Below are 20,875 nucleotides of genomic sequence, written 5' to 3' on the forward strand. Positions count from 1 at the left end.
CTCACCTCTTTAAGGAACACTACATCACAATGAATTCCACAGCCAAACCCCAGCTTTCTCCTATTACTTGTTGACTCTTTGCTTCACTTTGACCATGTACAGAGCTCCGCTGCCTTTTGGCTAGGTTTGCGCTATAGAAATACCATATATACATACATGGTGCTCCCTGGACAAAGGTAGCTTTAGGTATATGCAAAAACAACAGTTGATGGACAGAATGCAGAACAATGTCATACATTAACCCCAGTACAGAGATCTAGGCCTAAATCCATCGTTTTTTTGCTCACCATGCCGTTCCAGTTTGAACCCAGCCATATGCACATCAGTATTGACCCTGTGCCTCATGGGAACAGTCCAGCCCGAACTGCCAAGCCAGGTCCTCCCTGGACAGGAAACAAGCATCCTAGGACCGGTTTCGGGATGTCACCCCTCTTCAGCCAGTATAGCTTGATTCCAGTGGCATGGAGAGCACGGGACCCACGTCTGGGTATACCCTTCCCACTCGGGGTGACAAATGCAAAAACAACAGTTGATGGACAGAATGCAGAACAATGTCATACATTCACCCCAGTATAGAGATCTGGGCCTAAATCCATAGTTTCTTTGCTCACCATGCCATTCCAGTTTGGACCCAGCCATATGCAAATCAGTGCACCCAACATCATTTCTCTGAAGAGAATACTTACTAATGTCACTTTATACTTGTAGGTGACTTCTGTGGGAGGTTAAAGCTAGCATTTATTCCAATAACCTGAAGACACTAAATCTCTTTTTCGATTGGCGAGAGCCACAAATACCTCTTTAGACACTTGCTAAAGAATCTCCTACTTTGAACTTAGGATGTTTGCTTCCCATCTCATTGGTCACAATCACTGATACTATTACTCACATAGATTACCCCCACTCTTTTCTCTGTTGGCTAAAACCTCCTAAGCTCCTTCAACTCAATTGGGCCACTTAGGCATCTTTTCCCATGGGTTTCACCCACCTCTGTGTCTTTTTCTTATTTTCATGAGCACTTCTTCGGCCCTTTTTCTCATTTCAGCAGCTTCTTCTGCATCACCACCGGCTATACTAGGGTCTGCATGTTTTCTTTTGGTTAGAGCCACACTCTCCTCGTTGGAGCTTTTTTTCCTGTTTATATTCATGTTAGACTCATTCCTCATTTGACAAACATGTTCACCTTTTTTTTTACAGCCGTCCTTCTGTATGTACATTTTGACTGCAACCCAGGGTGCCTTATACTTTAATTTGAATGAACCATGTCTACTTTTCTCTTTGCTACAGCCACTCATGTCCCTTTACCCATGGGTTACTGCTACCCAGGAGTCTCTTGTGATCAATATTACCCAGATGATGCTGGGCTTTCACTACCACTCAAATTCACACCACCCCACTATAACCATGATTACCTCTTCCGCATTCAATCCAGATGGGATCTCGCCGTTATTCTGCGCCTCCTGGAAGGCGTCTTCGAAGGTCCTATCCTTTGAGTCGATGGTGATGGTAAGAACGGCGTCGTAGGCGCGCCGTAGCTGAGTGTTGTTTCCAAGGAGATAATAGGGTACCCGGTGATAAGGTAAGCTGTAGTGCAAGGTGTCGTAGGGGAGAAACACATAGGAGCCATCTGTCATCCGTAAGTCGTCTGCCTTCTCCAGTAGGATTCTCTGCTCTTCACCACCGATCAGCACGGAATGCATGCAGAGGATAACAACTGCTTGGGGAAAACAGAGAAGAGTCAGGTCCATGAGTCACACAACCTTAGCCACACATTATCTTTAGTTTTATAAGTTAGATTTTCTTTTGTTTGTCCTGATTAATATTCAATTCTTTCTTGCATACATGATAAGCAACCCTTGGCCATATATGATAACAGTACAGAGTGATAAAGAACATAGTGATACCATTGTCATCCAACAGAAATGAACCATGTGCTATATTTCAGAATGTTCTTATAAACGAAATCAACATGGGACAACATATACATAAGACAAAAAAATTAAATAAAGATTTTTACTAACGAGGCACACATTAGTGATACAGTTCATCAAATCATCCCAAATATTTCTGTATACATTTTGTACATTATTTTCTTTAAACATAAATTGGAGAGTACAGAGAGTCACCCAAACATCGACTGAAGCAAAAAAAAAAATCAATTTTTCTACCAATTAAGTAGCCATCATAAAATCCCTGCTTTGCCAATGCTCATACATTCTTAGTTTGTAAGAGCACAAAAGCCAAAGGAAGAATATGAAACAACGTCGCTGTTGGGGATTTGGAAAGGGCTTTACCTACCATTAGAGCATGCGTGCCCAAAATGGCGCTACTCTCCCACATCCCCAAATATGATTCAAAGATCTTTCAACAAATTTTCAGAATCAAGAGATAAGAGAGAAAAACAAACAAATCATTTTCATCATAACCAATATTCTCTAAAGATACTTTTTGATAATTAATAAGTGCATGTGTATCTATTCAAAATATATTCCTTATATTTTTAATGCATGTCTCATTTAAAATCCTATAGAAGTCGGGCAAAAGACTAGTCTAGAGGTTAGTAGGTTATTTAAGTAGTATCTTGTATCTGTCATGACAGGAGGATGTTGTATTAACTATTACATATTTGAAGAAAGTAGATTTCTCAACCTACTATATCTTTAGAATCCTTTTTATTGACAGCTTACATTTACATTTTTCATTATATTATTGATGCAGCAAAATAGTTTGAGTAGGAGTTTGAGGGAGCATTAGTGTCTTATATCCACTAATCTTAAAACTGAAATCATTGGATTAACTGTGAACATTTTAACTCCAAGCCTTTTGGTCACTCGTCTATAATATGTATTTGTAGATAACACCACCTAAGAATGTTAAAGGAAGATTAAGGAGAAATCTCTTCATTTAAATAGAAAAAAATCGCCTGGAGACTAATCTGACAATTAATATGAATATGCTAAACATTAATTAAATATTAAGTGAATGTGTGTTTAGATGTGCAGTGTGAATGATCTTAGATTTATGGCACATGGCAGCTGTTTGTCTAGACAATATTTGCTTGTGTAGTCAAGACTACTTATACCTTAATTTGTCAATAATTATTGGTCAGATGACACTTCATGAACTGTGTCTCTAAGGGTGTTGATATCTACACTTGGCTGTAAATTGGAAATATTAATAAGTACCCTTCGCTGCAACGTATTAACGATTGACGGCTAAGGTAAATACTCTTGTAAATGGATGACATGCTGTCACTTGGAAATATTAATGAGTACTCTTCGCTGCTGCATATTAACGACTGACGGCTAAGGTAAATACTCCTGTGAATGGATGACATGGTGTCATCTAATGCTCTGTCTATAGGGTTCAAGCTCCATGGCATCTACGCCATCCTCCTTGTTCCACAATATTTGATGGACTTGTTATGTTTTCCTGCACAGAAGAGTTGTGACCAGGTTTTCTATACTGCTGTGTAGCAGAGGGCTTATTTCATCTTGAAATTGGGTTTTATCCTAAGATATATTCATTTCAACATGTATGACTGTTTTTCCCAAGACAGGAAAATACTGGATCAGCAGTAAGTTCTGAGCCTGCCCCTTCTTTAAGAGTCAAGATCAGGCTCCAGGACTCAGAAAGAAAAGCCCACAGATGCTTGGACCCAAGAAGGAGGTAGACTACCTTGTGTGCTGAGAATGAGTCCAAGTCCATCTAGAAGAACTGCTAAGGCTCAGCAGCTGTGAGCACTGCCATGCTGACATGCTGCCAGAGGATGCGAAATATGCACTAAATTCAAGAACTACTGCCTAGCCCGATCCAAGATGTCCCACACCGAGAGCAAGAATGTTACTTCTGGTCACAATGAAAAATTCCCCTGCAAAAGAGACCCAGACAAGATTGTGAGGTGAAATTGACAGGCAAAACTGTATTAAAATGTGGTAGTCGGTTCATTGTGAATCTAAGTTCATTTTGTAAGCATATTCTCGTCCATAATGTCAATATACATTCTTCCCAGAATGCACACATGTCTAGGATTCCACTGGCTCCTTCCAATTGTAACCTTTAAATTAAAATCAATTGAATCAGTAGAAATTGTTTCTGGGACCCACTCTTTCAATGGATGCAGACCTTGTTTACTGAAACCTTGTGAGAAACAAAGGTGGCATCTACTTGCTACACATAACACGGGATTTTAATTAATGTATTGTGCTGCAGTTAACCTATGGGGTTCAAAATGGGGTTAAATTGATTTGTGTCCTTTTATAGCCGCACTGATTCACGCTAAGTCAGCAGATTTAGAAGCATCTTCTCTGGCAGCACTGTTCTTAGCTTCTCAGATGTCGCTGCCTACTTTGATTTGTGAGAGATAGAGGAACTCCAGAACAAGCAAAACGGCAGAGCAGAAGCTGCGGCAACCATGAAAATTCAGTTCCAACCGCAGGTGGGAACCAGTGACAGCTTGTTCCACATAGCACTCAACTTTGATGATGGCCACATCCCCAGAGCATGTCAAGTGTCTCCCTTGAGACACAGTCCAGGGGTAGCTTTATTTCTTTCTTGTGTGAGGGAGGGTTCACTTTGATTTTCCAAACAGTCATCAGACCCCTTTCTCAAGAACTGCAAAGCATTGTTTCTTTCCCTTCTGGCAGAACTCTTTGGGTAACAATTTGTTTCTATGTGGGGCGGCAAGGGGCAATCAGAAAGAATCTTCTCAGACATTGAGCCATCCTGTGAATCAGTGGTTTTACTAGCCAATCAGTAGTCATAGCGCTTTAGTGAAACAACTTTGGGCCTTATCAAGAGTTTGATGGAAGGAGTAGTGTCTGTCAAGACAGTGGAGGGGAAACGATTCCTGCACCCTGTGAGTTGTCTCCCAGGATGTGGGGTTTTTACTGTTTATTTCCTTTCCTTGACCACCAGAGTTTTCCTGGAAGTGTGGGACACGAAAAATCAGACTACACAATCCACCCTAAATAGGGTGGATGGTGTAATATCCTTCCTCCAACAGCACCTACTCTGTCAGCCTGTTGGGGGAAATAGTTCACTGATAGAGCTAACAGGGGCTCTGTCACTGCAAGACTTAAGGTCTGACTGTCTCTAAAGGGGATTAACAAGCAGGGCCCTCTGCCACATTTACAACAGAGCACCCTCTCCCCTCCCTGCCAACCTGTTGTGATACCAGCTGCCATTTTGCTATTGTAGTATTATGTGGCTGCCTTATTTTTTACTTTAGGTATCTTAAAAAATGCCCTTACATTTTTTGTCAAAAGATGCAAAGTCCTTTCAATTTTCAGTGACAATCAAATACAACTGCTCAAGATCTTCAACTATTGAAATCTGCGTCTTAACTTAGCGCCCACTTTATGTGATACTGCCACAGGAAACTTAGAATGTTTTAAATAACCATGCGAACACTAGGATGTGGTATTACCCAGGCCAGTTGAAAGAAAATATAATCTTATATTTAGGTCTGGCCTCAGCTTTAGCGGTCTTGCTAAGTTATTGTTTTTCCAAACTTCTTTTTATATAACAAACATACATACATACATACAGGGGGTTTTGGGTAGCACTCTCCATCCATTGGTCCATACAATTTTCATTCCCATTTTGCTTCCGCCCAACACAGCCCATACTATGGGTCAGTGGTTCAGCCCACTGTACATACCCAATGGCTTCTTTCACTTTGAGTAATTGCACGAAGCCTGAGCACATTGTTCACATCCACCTACAAACAGTTGCTTTATCTTCAGCGATAAACCCAGCTGCATGTGTGCTTTCCATTTTATTTATCATTCTTATAAATTTTTAGTAACCTGCGATTTGGGTGCCTAAATACATGGTGATTTATTTCCTTCCTCCTATATGAGTTTTAAAGTGTTTAGGTGACACCGTAACATTGTAGCTGCCTGTGGTTTAAGTACTTTGATAGTTTTATTGAATCTTGGCTTCAGGAAAAGGATAAACCTTTCCAGGCTGGAAGGGTAGAGAGGTTCTTCCCCTTACTGGAAGAGGTACTGGAGGGATACGTCCTCCCTGGCTAAACCTCGCAAACAAATAAGTATCCTACCTAATTACTAAGAATGGTCAGGCACTACTCTCATGAGGTGGTACACCATCCGCTCATAAGCAGGGAAGGAAGCAATTCCTTTTTGTTATATAACCCTCACACACTCTAGTAGTGTAATGCTTTATCATCGGATTCACCCTGACTCCTAAAGGTCAGGGTGGGCTCGATCATCTTCCAGGAAGCACTTAGGAGAAATAGGCTAGGGAGTTTAAAGATTAAAAATTCCCTGTTAATTGCCCTGAAGAAAGCCCAGGATCCTCTCGGGACAATCTCTAAGGGCTGAAACATGTTGGCACTAGGGTCATAGGACCATTACTTACTCACAACCCTACTTCTTTGATAGTTTTAATATACCCGGCGACTCTGCTAATAAAGGGATGCCTGGAGTTAATAGAGGATTTTTAATACTTTGATAACAAGAACTTAACTATCACACCAGCCTGCCAACACCAGAAATACTGCCTTTACCACTGCTTCTTTATACTAGCAGTGAGTCACTAAGACACATAATCTGAAGAAATGGACTTAAGCACCCCTCATGTCCTACTTCTCGTATCATGTGTATTGCAACAAGACGTCCCAGCATGATTGTTGGGAAATCTGAATTTCAACCCCCCCCCCCATCATACTGACCATGCTACGCCCCTGTTGGTGATTTAGTAAAAGGTATTATTTATATTGCTTGAAATGCATACCTATAAAGAAATGTATACTTCTTAGAGTGTCTGCACTATTATAATAACATTTTTTAATTCTATATACATTTTTAATGGTTATGATGGACAAATAAAAAACAAATATAAATACATATTTTTACAATGCAGTTAAAATGGGACACACATAGAAAGAGTAGGCTGTTCCCTGTGAATTACCAGAAGGAGTCACATTGTTCCTAAGATACTTGAGGAGCTGAGCCAGCCTGACTGTCCCTACCCCACAACCTGACCACCAGCCAGCACACTACACCAGCTGTGATGACCTTGAGCCACTCCGCCCTTAATCCATAAAGTCCAGACCCAAGGATGAAACACACAGAGCTCTAGCTACAGGAGTAGATTCTGACCGACGTTGAGGGCTTTACAGGGACAGCTCTCGATAGGCCAGGCTGAGAAAGAAAGAAAAAGGTAACAGGATTGAGGTCACAAAGATGGAGCTAGTAGACCACTGATTCCTACCCAAGCCCTACCTAATAATCCCGAGAAAGTAATGCAGAAGAGCCCAATAGAAAAGGAGCTGTTGGCTTGGTTGGCCACGTCTAAGGAAGCTTCTAAGATGCCGAGGTTAAAAGTGAGTGAGTGCAGTAGATTGACTCATCCATTTGACTGACTGGGAATGAAGCAATCAAAACAAAGGAAGCAAATAAACAAAGGGTTTTTAGAAACCATTCACTAATATTCCTAACACTATCCCAATCACTGTGTAGATTAGGGATCCAGGTCCTGATAAATTGCCATTGATCGGTAATAGCAGCTAAAAACATGTCGACCCACCTATGCTCAATTTTATGAGCAGACAGAGACCATTGCTTCTGCATTCAGCCACCATTATTAGTTTTTTAATCTAGACATGAGGACCCACATATTAGGATCTCCAGGGTACCTTTTAGCCTATTTTAAAGTTACCTACACTCACACCAATCTACACTTATACCCACACTTCACATGCAGCATAAAACCAAAGTACTCCAGCAAAGAGCCCCCTTGAGGGTGCCTGTCGGGCATTGCAGCGCCAGCCCCACAAAGAGCATGCCCTATGATGGAACATGACACCCATGTGGGTGTGTGAGAGCTTTTGCTCCTGAGCAATTAGATGCCCCCATCTGATTCCTCAGTTCATAAACCGACCTGTCCTTTCTATTCTATTTTTTCAAGGAACTGCATACCCCTTTTGCTACATCCTGTAGTTAGTCTGGAGCCAGAATAGGGAATGCAGGATGCCTGGGCACTTTGAAGGGAAACCTCCAGAAGCTTCTCTCACCTTCCAGAGGAAGAGCACTAGGTATAAATATTGGATAGCAGATACCAACTCTTCTGTGCATTTCTGGCCCTGAGGATAATCAGCCAGTATGAATGACTTCTGTGCTGCTGAAAGGACTATCACTCTTCTGGACTGCTGCTCTAAAGGACTGTAGCCGGCCTACGCTCCATCATGGTTGGCCTGAACTTGGGGCTTTGTCCCAGTCCGAGGAGACAGATAACAACAGTTGGTGCTTTGTGATTTTGGGGCTATTTTCACTAAAATCTTTCAAACTGCATATCTACGGTTTTACTGGCTGGATTTGTTTCATTTTGGTCTGGCTTGATTTATAAAAAAAATACCATTGTTCTCTAAACTGGTGTGGGATCCTTTTGTGGTGTGTATCTACTGTGTTACTGTTTGAAGTGTTGCACAAATTCTTTACACATTGCCTCTAAGTTACGCCTCACTTCTCAGTGCCAAGCTACCAGGGGGGTTAGCACAAGTTAATTTAGGGTTTACTTGTGACTTCACCCTGAGAAGAACTGTGGCTGCTGCTTGAGTAGTACTTAACTAGTAACCCAATTTCTTATAGATAGGAATACCAACAAAGAAGTCTCATAAGTGATTTAGTGTACCACTCCAGTCTCACCCATCAAACCCTCAAATATTGTACACTGACCGGTCAATTAACACATATATTATCATTTAATTATCCGCCCTTATATCCCAAACAACTGATTTAGACCCCAGTCTGTGACTGAACCTAGGAACAAGCTGGAAAATCAACCATAGATTTCCGAAACGCTCTGTGATGCCATACTAATGACAGATCGTGTGCTATACTAATGCCAAATAACAACACAAGCAGTAGGAAGCTCAATCTCCTAAAAGGCAACAGCTGCTAGGTTGATTAACTTATGTCATATGCTAATGTACATCTGGGGTCAAATGATGTAAACCAGAAGGACCAAAGATTTCTAGTTTTCCAATTGTTCACCATTTTAACTGCTCATAGAGATACATGTCTATGCGTATTGACAGACTTTTTCTGCAAACCATTCCCCCGTGGAAATTATACATTTATTTCCAGGAAAGGAATGTGAGTGAGACGCATCCACAATTAGCAGGAATGAAAGAAGCTTCTCCATGGGGAGAGTTCCCTTAAGGGAGAGGTGTGGCGCAGCGGCTAAAGCGGCTGGCTCACTGGGCGATCGCCGGTGGCAGCTCAGCTCAACATCATGTGACTCTGGACAATAGATCACTTAATTTCACCGACGGCCCCTATCCCCCTTGAAACCCTTATGTTCTTACTTTACAAATTTGAATTATTATTATAATTAATATAGTGAAAGAGAAAATAAATGTGTAACTGTAAACAAATGAAGGCATTTCCGCATGTGACATTTATTTTACTTACAATCACATATGCAGAAACACCTCTGCATGATCATATAATTGGAATTTGCAGAAGTGTTCAAAGAGTATGCCTGGAAACCTGCACGTGACACTGGCTTACGGAAGTACCCAAGGAATCCTTTGTGAGTTTCAAATATTCTGAAATCTACATCCATACATGGTAATAGTGATTTTTATTTAAAAACAATGGCTCTATCTGCAATCTTAAGTGAATCTTGTAAGCCATTATTATGTATTGATTGTAATAACTTGTGTTCTGCAGTATTTTGGACAAATCTTCACACCACCTTCTAAAATTAGTCCTTGACTGATCAACCACTGGTATTAGAGGAGAGTCATGAAAAGTAGGCGTGTCCTGCTAACTTTTAATAGCAAAGCTGGTAATCAGGGCAAGCAGGGAGAGAGACACACCTTGAACTCTATATAAAGGCAGCAGCTTCAAAATCCTCCTGAACATAGCCCTGTCCTTCACACACTCCCTACCATCTGAGACTTGCCAATCCCCCTCTCTTAAGTACATCATAACCAATGACCTATTCTGTGCTCCCAGTATTGCATCCTAATGCTCCCTTTGAACCACTCAGAGATTCTTTCAGGGCTCCAACACCATATTGTAGCTGGCTTCACCATTTAGAGACCATGTGGTCTAAACTATCTCCAGTTAAATACTGGGAAAACTGAACTTATGCTGTTTGGCAAAGCCCAACAACTTTGGGCCTCTGACCGGTGACCTCCTGAATTAGGTATTGCTCCTGCCCCCCAACTGGTACTTAAGAACTTAGGGGTATGACTCGATCAATCCCTCACCATGAAAGAGACGGTACTGTCCATTACTGCTACCTGCTTCCATACAATACGTCTGCTAAGGACAGCCTTCCCCTTCCTCCCTCTTTATGAGAGGAAAACATTGGTACAGGCACTAGTCATATCCTGTCTGTATTATGGCAATGCCCTACCGGCCTCTGCAAATGATAAGCTGCTATCACAGCTACAAGTTGTCAAGAACACCGCAGCTCGTCTCATGTGCAACCTTCCTTCGGAGGCGGCTTCCTCCCCCCTTTTCCACTACTTACATTGGCTACCAATTCAGAAAAGATTTGTTTTTAAAATCTGCTGCCTAACCCATAGTTCTTTGATCGGAAAAGGACCCAGCTACTTCTCTTCAAGGCTCACCCACTAACGTCCAGCTAGATTTCTAAGATCAAGTGGCCAGGCTTTGCTTACTGTCCCTCGGATCAGAAAGTCTCGCATGGGAGGCATTTCCTTCTCCTACATAACCCCAATCTACTGGAATAAGCTGCCTTATTACATTCATACCTCAACTGATCGTGCCAGTTTCAGGAGATGACTGAAGATAGTGCTGTTTTAAATGGTTTCCTTCCTGCCTGTGCCTCTGCCTTGTGCTGAGATACCCACCCCCGGGGTGATTCACGCGCTCTATAAATTAAACTAATAATATTTGATGATGAATTCAGCATGAACCTAAACACTCGTCAACAGTCCATTCTCAATCAGGTCCTACCTGCCACACAGGTGCTCCTCAACCAAGCTCCCGGTACTCTAGCTGATCTCACCCTAGTCACCAATCCACTCGCCTCCTGTCCTGTCTCATCATTGCACCCTCTCCTTACTTCACTTGCCAAAGCACTAATAGCCACCCATCATCCCACCTTCCTCAACACCCATCTCCAGGCGTAAAATCCTCCTTGACCACGGTTAACCACATTCAATACAGGTTGATAGTATTCCTGAAGAGCCCCAACTATGTGCTTTTCAATAGTTCAGCGATGCACCTTTACCCCCTCTTCTGCATGTGCACAACCCTGGCTCACACCAACCCTCCTTGCCCTGAAAACGCAAACGTACACACATTGAAGAAATTCATGGAAGTCAGATGCCCTCTCAGAAGTTGATTTTCAAATATGACGATTCTGCCCTTGATTCACTCAAATAAGCCAACTTCCTCAATGTAACCTCTTTCCTCAAACATTATCCCCACACTACTAGCCCATACTATCTTCCGCTAGTCCAGCCCATGCGCCAGCAGTCAGGGTCGGACTGGGACAGAAAACAGGCTCAGACAGCAAAATAAAAGTAGCCCTCATTAGTGTATTAGAAAGGTAAAAATATGTCCCATGTTTGTAATTTGGGGAACTTTTATAAAGACAGGCTGTATAAGTGTTTTGTGGGGTATGGAAGACTGCCTGGATTTGAGCTTGCTATAGGCGATGTTTGTTTTAATATGAGGAAATCAACAGTAAAACCCGGCCCAGCAGATCACAAAACAGGCCCACGTACAGCCAAAAATTGGCCCCCACACTAAAGTCAGATCAGCCGGTCAGGCACTGTCTGATTGCCCTCTAGGCCAGTCTGACCCTTCTAGCAGAACTCAAAATAACAGACAATGATTGTGTTCCCTACTTCTCATTAAAAACCCACCCTACAGTATTTTTAATGCCTCTGATAATGCCCCATTGGTGTGTTATTTTCTACTTAACCTGCTGCACTCATTCTCTGCACTGCTAACCCCTCCTGTGTTCGCTCTGACACATTTTCCTCTCAAATGATTAATTCATTAATTTTAGTTACATAATTCCAGCTTGTTCGTCACTGGAATTTACCCAGAATGCTTTACGTCTGCGGCTATTCTACACCTACTGAAACAGCAGACGGATGATCCCCTGTCTCCCTTCACATGTTGCCTTTTACCCCATCGTCCTTTTTTCTCTAAGACCCAGTCTGTCAGCCTCAGTGCCCTTCACTCATTCCTCAGCAGTGCTTCACTCCAATGACACAGAGCACAACTTCCCCATGCTCATCATTCTTTCCTCTCTAGGCAATACAAATAAGGTGCTGTAGACTATTTCTACTCTCAAACCACACTTTCTCTATCTTCTGGCGACCCTTTCTCTTGACACCTACCCCTTACTAGCCATATTCCTGGGTCCTCACTTGCTGACCCTCAACACCACCTCGCCTGGTGACATAATTTCCTATTTTGTCTTCTCATTTCATGTGAACACTGAAGAAACACATCTTTATCTTCCTTCCTTTCCCCCAAAACAAATGCTTTGTCAGTCTAACAGCTGCAGGACACTGGATAGCTTTCCGCTCCCTAAATGTGAACTCCTCCAAAACAGCAAACTTTCTATTTGCCCATCTCAACAGCAACTCCCTCCCCTCTCCTTCCCATGGATGAATGTGCACTCATTGTCAGTGAAATTGCTCTCCCTCCATCGCAGCTCCACCATTAAGTGAGGCCTTCCCCCAAGCCCCTGCACGCTCGAGTGTTGGTGTTCCAGGCTTCTTCTCCACCCGCAGGTTTCACCTGCACCTCATCCCTGGTGGTCCAGTGGACCTCTATCTCCATTCTCTTGCTCTGCTTTTTCTCTCCTTTTTCACTCGTGTTTTCCCTCACTTCTATCTCCCCCTTCACTCTCCTTCTGGGTCTTTCCTCCATTTTCTGTCGTTTTCCCCTCATTTCAAGCTCCCCCCTTCACTTTCCTTCTGTGTCTTTCCTCTGTTTTCCACTCATTTTTTACCCTCATCTCAATCTCCCCCTTTCACTCTCCTGTGTCCTCTGTGTCTTTCCTCCACTCTTTCTTGCACTTTTTCCTGTTGTTTTCCCCTCATTTCAAGCTCCCCCTTCACTCTCCTTCTGTGTCTTTCCTCCGTTTTTCACTCGTTTTTTACCCTCATCTCAATCTCCCCCTTTCACTCTCCTGTATCCTTTGTGTCTTTCCTCCACTCTTTCTTGCACTTTTGCTGCCTTATTTGCACTTTTCTCTCTCTTTTTGCCTTTTTCCTTTTGCCTTTTTCAGCCCGTTTTTCCCCGCCTCTGCTGCCCCCGCGGCCCCTCACCCCAAGCATGACCAGTGCAACCGGCCCAATCCAACTCCTCTCCCCGCTCCCGCTTCCCAGCTGTCCAGCCCTCCCCGAGTCCTACTTAATGGCGGCCGCGCCGCCGGGGCGCCAAAGGCAAGCTCGTCTGTGCCCGACTCAACTGCGACCAGCGCCAGGAACCCTGGATCTCTGCACTGTCAACGCTATGACCCAGTGGTACTCCACGCTCTAAACCCAAGCCACAACAACAACTTCAAGCTAGCATCACCAGCCGACCCCGACGAACCTTTCAGCTGTCCCCGCTGCCGGCACACCTGCAGCAACGCCAAGACCACTGACCCAGCGCAATCCGCCCGCAAGAACACAACCGGACCGAAGACCCTGCAATACATCCTCCTCAATGTCCGATCCCTACACAAAAACGCCACTGAAATCTGGGACCTCCTCGACAGCACTACCCCGGACATAGCATTCTTTACCGAAACCTGGACCAATACCACCTCGGGACCGGACATCGCCATTGCCATTCCCCAAGGATACAAGATCTCCAGGAAGGACCGCCCCACCCGCCCGGGAGGAGGAATCGCCATTGTCCACAAATCCACCCTCCACCTGAGCACACTCCCCGACAAGCCCACGGACCTGATGGAACACCTTCACTTCAAGATACTGGCCAGTCCTACCTCGACCCTCCGAGGAACCCTCATCTACTGACCCCCTGGACACAGCTGACTTTTTGCCAACTCCATCACGAACATCATCTCCCCGCATGCCATCGCGTCCACCAACTACACCCTACTGGGAGACCTCAACTTCCACCTCGACAACCAACTGGACCCCAGCACGACATCCCTCCTGGACAACCTCCACAACATTGGACTCAGCCAGATCGTGACCGAACCCATGTACTCAGCAGGACACACCCTCGACCCCCTCTTCACATCAGGAAACTCCATCACATTCAGTCATACCACCGAACTCCCATGGACTGACCATCGATGCGTCCACTTCACCTTCAGAATACCCACCATCCACAGACACCAGCACCTGCTCCCACGAAGAAACTGGACCAGAATCACCGACGACCAGCTAACCTCATCACTCAGCAACTCCACCCCAACCATCGCGGAAAATGACGACGCCAGCCCCGGAGCCTGAACCATGCACAGATGGATCTCCATCAGTGCCAACACCATAGCCCCCCTCAAGAAAAACAACAACACCCACGCGAAGAAAGCTAGATGGTTCACCACCGAACTTCAAGAGTCCAGACTCACTTGCCGCCGTCTCGAAAAGGCCTGGAGGAACACCAAATCCACAGAAGCCCACAACAACTTCAGAGCCGCCACCAACTCTCACCACCAACTCATCAGAAAAATGAGGAAAAAAGCGATTGAAGACAGAATCTCCATTCATGCACACAACAGCAAAGAACTCTTCAACATCAACATCAAGGAGTTCGCCCATCCCACCTGCGAGTCCACCGACAACCCTCCCTCACAAAACCTCTACGACAAACTCAGCACCTTTTCCCACCACAAAACCAACACACTGAACCCTCACCAACCACCCCGACACCCTGAAGCCAACGATCGATAACTGGACAGCCCTCACCACCGAAGACACACTGAAGACGATGAAGTCAATCCACTCCGGGGACCCCACGGGCCCCTGCCCCCACCACATTTTCAACAGAGCCACCGACACCATCACACCCATGCTCTGCCACACCATCAACTGCTCCCTGGCAACCGCCTCGTTCCCTGACGACTGGAAACACGCTGAGATCAACTCCCTCCTGAAGAAACCCTCGGCGGACCCCACCGACCTCAAAAACTACAGACCCATCTCCCTGCTCCTGTTCCCAGCAAAGTCATTGAGAAAGCCATCAACAGCCAACTCGCCACATTCATTGAAGAGCACAACATCCTCGACTCCTCCCAATCCGGCCAGAGAAAAAAACACAGTACGGAAACTGCCCTCCTCGCCGCAACAGACGACATCCGAACCTCACAGGGCAAAGGAGAAACAGCAGCCCTCATCCTCCTCGACCTCTCAGCGGCGTTCAACACAGTCTCTCACCGCACCTAATACGCAGACTCCACAACGCTGGGATCCAAGACAAGGCCCTCGACTGGATCCGCTCCTTCCTCTCTGGCAGAACGCAGCAGGTCAGACACCCTCCTTTCCGCTCGGACCCTACACCTACCACCTGCGGAGTCCCCCAGGGGTCCTCCCTCAGCCCTACACTCTTCAACATCTACATGGCTCCACTCGCCCCCATTGTCAGAACCTACGGACTCAACATTGTGTCATACGCAGACGGTACCCTACTCATCCTCTACCTATCCAACAAACCCAACATCGCCAGACAACTTTCGAGAAGGTATGGAAGCCGTCGCCAAATGGATGAAAAACAGCTGCCTACAGCGAAACACCAACAAAACGGAAGTACTCATCATGGGCCCAAACCCAGACGCCTGGAACGACACCTGGTGGCCCCCCGCCCTCAGAAGCCTGCCCACCCCCACGGACCACGCACGCAACCTGGGAATTATCCTGGACTCAGAGCTCAAAATGGACCGCCAGATTAACTCCGTCTCGTCCTCCTGCTTCCACACCCTCCACCTCCTATGTAAGACCTTCAAATGGATCCCCCTCGAACACAGAAAGACCGTCACTCACACCCGGGTCACCAGCAGGCTCGACTACGGCAACACACTCTATGCCGGAATAAACAAAAACCTCACCCGCAAGCTACAGAACATCCAAAACGCCGCCGCAAGACTGGTCCTCAACCTGCCAAGACACTGCCACATTTCCCAGCACCTGCGCACACTCCCCATCGAAGCTAGAGTCACCTTCAAGATGCTAACCCACGCTCACAAGGCCCTCCATGACACCGGAGCAGCATACCAGAATAGCCGACTCAAATTCCAAGCACCCCAAAGGACCCTACGATCAGCCCAGCTCTCCTACGCCGTAGTCCATCGCACCAGAAAGACCAGCTCGGGAGGCCGCTCCTACTCCTTCCACGTGGCCAGAGCCTGGAACAACCTTCAGCTCAACCATAACATCGCTCCCCATCTTCGCAAGAAACCTCAAAACCTGGCTCTTCGACAGACCCCCTCCTTGATGGACTGGAACCTGCAATTTTGTCCATGGCCAGCTTTGGGACATTTGGAACATTCTAAACAAAATGTGTTGGTCTCCTGCAACTTCAACTTTTATTAGCATTACTACGCTGATCTTGTCTTCTTGCACCCAAGGTGAATTCCACACAGTGACCTGATACAAACGTGCTGCATACCCCCCACACACACACACCTGGCCACATTCTTGACCTTCATAAATTCAGCTCTCAAGAGTCAACAGCTTTTTCAAGTGAATTCTTAGATCGCCTTTTGTTCCTCAACCTAGAAATAAATGAACACCGCAATACCTTTACAACGCAGGCATTACAACACAAGTCGTTACAATGACTTGCGCTGGAGGGCGCTGGACTTAGGAATAGTATGATTTACTATTCCAACTCCAGTCTTCGTACAGTAGGGAAGGTGTTGGAATAGTAAATCATACTATTCCTTAGGTTAGAGCGCCATCCAGCGCAAGTCATTGTAATGACTTGCGTTTTAATACCCGCGTTGTAAAGGTATTGTGGTGTAAACACCGCGGTGTAAACGATGTTTGCCGGAACAAGCATGTGGTCAAGCGTTACAAGACAAACCTGGACAGCCCTGTCGACACCACGATGTCACTCATCCAGAAAATGAAAAAATGAAACCTCTGCCTCCCGGGATAATATTGTCAGACTCAAACTGGGAAAAAAAACCACAATTTTGTCATACAGACAAACTAGGGAAACCCACAAAAAGATTATTATTGAAACAAGAGTATTCTGTCTAAACTGGCTCATCCATTAAGCAAACCACTGTCTTTGAAAGTAATGGAATATTGGCCAATCCCCTCTCAGACTCAGGAAAGTGCTTCGAATTTGTCACCTTATTCACAGACAGAAGCCAGAGCTCAGAAATAAGAGTACGCGGCCACTTGAGCTGGATCAGCAGTGCTACAGCCAAATCCCCAGACAGATGGTTGGAATTTACTGCGTTGTCCAATACCGTTCATCCACCTTCGGACAGCCTTTGGCTCCTCTGATGTTAATTGGATACAATACAGACTCTCTTCAATACAGACTCTCTCCAATACAGACCCTCTCCAATACTCAATGATGAAAACCTCATTCACTTTGTTTTATCCTAAATGGACAACTAAACAGTGGAAAACAGCCAGAAAGGCAGTCACATAGATTTCCTCCAATGCTTAGAGATCATTTTTGACTGTTTTGAAATTAAGAGATTTTCAGGAAGTTGCAGCTGTCAGTTGTCATATGAGTTCCCCTAGAATTATTGTGAATTCCATTTCCTCACCAACAATTTTAAAGGTGTATTTGTGTTTGTGCAAATATCTACCAAAATATGGTTGCTAACCTTTGTTGTTGTGGAAATGCATGTTCCCCTACACCATCGCCACTTTTAGAGGTGTTCTCTGCCCACCGACACTATGGAAACAAATTTGCGCTCCCTGTGACAGGAGTAAATCGTTGACTATTTTCATGATATAATAGGAATGGGCTGAGGAAAAGTTTGCGAGTACCTGCAGACCCAAAAACTTTTCTGGGCACTAGGACTCTGGAATTCCCAATCCTGGAAGCAGACTGCAGTGTTTATAATGGCCTTATATTACTTGTTGAGTAAATTTGTGCTCATAGATCAAGCCTTTTTAGAATGCAAATTCAACTTTTGTGCAAAAAAGACTTCAGGGCTGAGTGAGTATGGCTCCTGAAGCTATACTACCAAATGTGTGGGAGGCGCAACCGCGTATTGGACTTCCTTGCACCATGCTCTTACAACAGATAGCCCTCGGCCCATCTATGGTCAGCAGTGGTAGTCCATCCTTTACCTATTCACTTATATGAACAATTATTGAGAAGTTCATGTCTGAGCATCTACCAACTTTTGTAGTCCATAGAAATCCTCTCAACAGCAGGCAGTCAGTCTCCCCCCAATGATGGAGCACCAAAACCAGCATGCTCAAGTAATGGAGGACATACTGCAGGAATTAAACAATGGGAATACTTGTCACCTCCTTCTGCTGGACGTCTCAATGACATTTGCAAACACCTCAAGCTGTTTCGCATCATGCATGAGTAGCACGGATAAAAATCAGCAGTCCTGTATCGGTCCAAGAAAGCAGGGTCACCAAGTGCATCTACAACCAATAATGAGCACAGAAAATATACCCTCCAGACACCTCCCAATCCCCACCTCCACCAGTTGTGACATCAAGTCAAGAAGGAGCTAGGTGGAAATAGGCAGCTCAGCTCACGCGATGGAACCTTCCTTCGATGCAGAGGTAAGGCAGCAATGAGATGGGATCACTCTGATAGGTCATCCGCATGCAGGTCTCTTTTTCATCACCTACCCTGCATCCTTAGATGCAAGGCATGTGAATCTACCAAAGGCTTTGTGCTTCCAGCTATTTTGGCTCCAGTTACTGAAATATCAGAGGTGCTCTAATAGGGGCCTTTCCCCCAAAGTTTCCTCCTCACCTATTGTCGACTGTTAAGGGCTGGTTGAGGCCGGGGAACAACCTTTACAACGCAACTTTTACAACGCACTACACTTATAATGCAATTTTTACAACGCAACATCCACTACAACGCATTCCATTACATCGCATGACACTACAACGCATTTTTAAAAACTACCTTTACAACGCATTCCATTACATCGCATACTACCTTTACAACGCATACCATTACAACGCATAATATTACACTACACTATCCAACACTTACCCTACTGTTGCACCCCCTGGAGTTAGAATAGTAATTTTTACCCCTATACTATCCAACACTTACCCTACTGTTGCACCCCCTGGAGTTAGAATAGTAATTTTTACCCCTATACTATCCAACACTTACCCTACTGTTGCACCCCCTGGAGTAAGAATAGTTATTTTTACCCCTATACTATCCAACACTTACCCTACTGTTGCACCCCCTGGAGTTAGAATAGTAATTGTTACCCCTATACTATCCAACACTTACCCTACTGTTGCACCCCCTGGAGTAAGAATAGTAATTTTTACCCCTATACTATCCAACACTTACCCTACTGTTGCACCCCCTGGAGTTAGAATAGTAATTTTTACCCCTATACTATCCAACACTTACCCTACTGTTGCACCCCCTGGAGTTAGAATAGTAATTTTTACCCCTATACTATCCAACACTTACCCTACTGTTGCACCCCCTGGAGTTAGAATAGTAATTTTTACCCCTATACTATCCAACACTTACCCTACTGTTGCACCCCCTGGAGTTAGAATAGTAATTTTTACCCCTATACTATCCAAAACTTACCTTAAATGCAATGTAATATTATGTGTTGTAATTTTATGCGTTGTAAAGGTAGTATGCGATGTAATGGAATGCATTGCAAAGTTAGTTTTTAAAAATGAGTTGTAGTGTCATGCGATGTAATGGAATGCGTTGTAGTGGATGTTGCGTTGTAAAAATTGAGTTGTAAGTGCATGCGTTGTAAAAGTATGCGTTGTAACGTCATACATCCGTTGAGGCCTTTCTAAAGCCAAGCCAATGACTACCGCCTTTGTGGGCTCTGTGCCAGGTAATTTCTGTCTCTATCTTGTGTGCCTTATGTGAATGTTGCATGTTAATTAAGGAATGGAGAGGCACCTTGGGAAACTACTAGGACTGCATAGGCTGATCAACCACACAAAGCCAGGGGTCAGCACATGCTTTGCCAACTACAGTCACGTGAGTAGACGTTACGTTGCGCCTCGGCACACAGTGGCGTTGAAGCAGCGTCACAGAGCACAGGAAATGGTATAACAGTACATGTGTCAGTGACAGTTGCGGTATTTATTAGTTACACTGACGTCAAATAGGGAATACAGTGTTGCTATACATAGAGGAGGTATTTACTTAGCAGGGGCAGAAGGCACCTGCAATGGGGCATACTATAAGGGGACGATGCATTCATGTCCAAATAGAAATCCAAGTAGAATTTGGATTTTATCCAAATGTGATATAGCACTGTTCTTAGGGGAGAAGCACGTTGTACTACAAAAGTTTCGACTTTTTGGGAGGTTGAGCATGAGGATGTAGAAGGCGTTAGGAAATGGATGCCAGACAGATGTGATGGTATGGTCGAGGGATGCTGGGAGTCTCACCAGTGGAAGATGCTGAGCTGCTTGGACCATTACTCAGAAAACCGTCATCATAAATGTTTGTAGGATGTGACTCGTTGTGACGCAGGCTAGTGACTGGCATGTATGTTTCTTGCTGGGCCATTTCATCTGTACCTTCCCAAGTGATGACTCTGTGGTTGAGGAGAGTAAAGGGTTCTGAACATACTCTCTAGCTGTACTATTCAGCTCTTTTGGATTTCACCCGAACTGTCTTGTCTGGATTTCCAATGTGAATGATAAAGAATTAATCTGGACATGGTCCAGTGTGTCACCATGGATGTGGAAGTGCAAATGGTTGAGACATGTTGAGTATTTTGG

General features: G+C 44.6%; 1 protein-coding gene across 5 annotated transcripts in view; it reads right to left on the bottom strand.

The window, feature by feature from the left end:
- The window catches only part of LOC146782652 (retinal guanylyl cyclase 2-like), a 465,010-nt gene that overhangs the window by 426,833 nt on the left and 17,302 nt on the right, over positions 1–20,875 (bottom strand). For 3 of the 5 annotated variants that reach the window (XM_085637789.1, XM_085637786.1, XM_085637787.1), the window contains exon 3: positions 1,413–1,717. In XM_085637789.1, coding sequence (XP_085493915.1) covers positions 1,413–1,717 — 305 coding nt within the window. The remainder of the gene's footprint in view (positions 1–1,412; positions 1,718–20,875) is intronic. The other 2 variants (XM_085637790.1, XM_085637788.1) reach the window with 1 other exon arrangement.

Source organism: Triturus cristatus, chromosome 12 (assembly GCF_964204655.1).
Source record: "Triturus cristatus chromosome 12, aTriCri1.1, whole genome shotgun sequence".
In the NCBI taxonomy this organism is placed as follows: domain Eukaryota; kingdom Metazoa; phylum Chordata; class Amphibia; order Caudata; family Salamandridae; genus Triturus; species Triturus cristatus.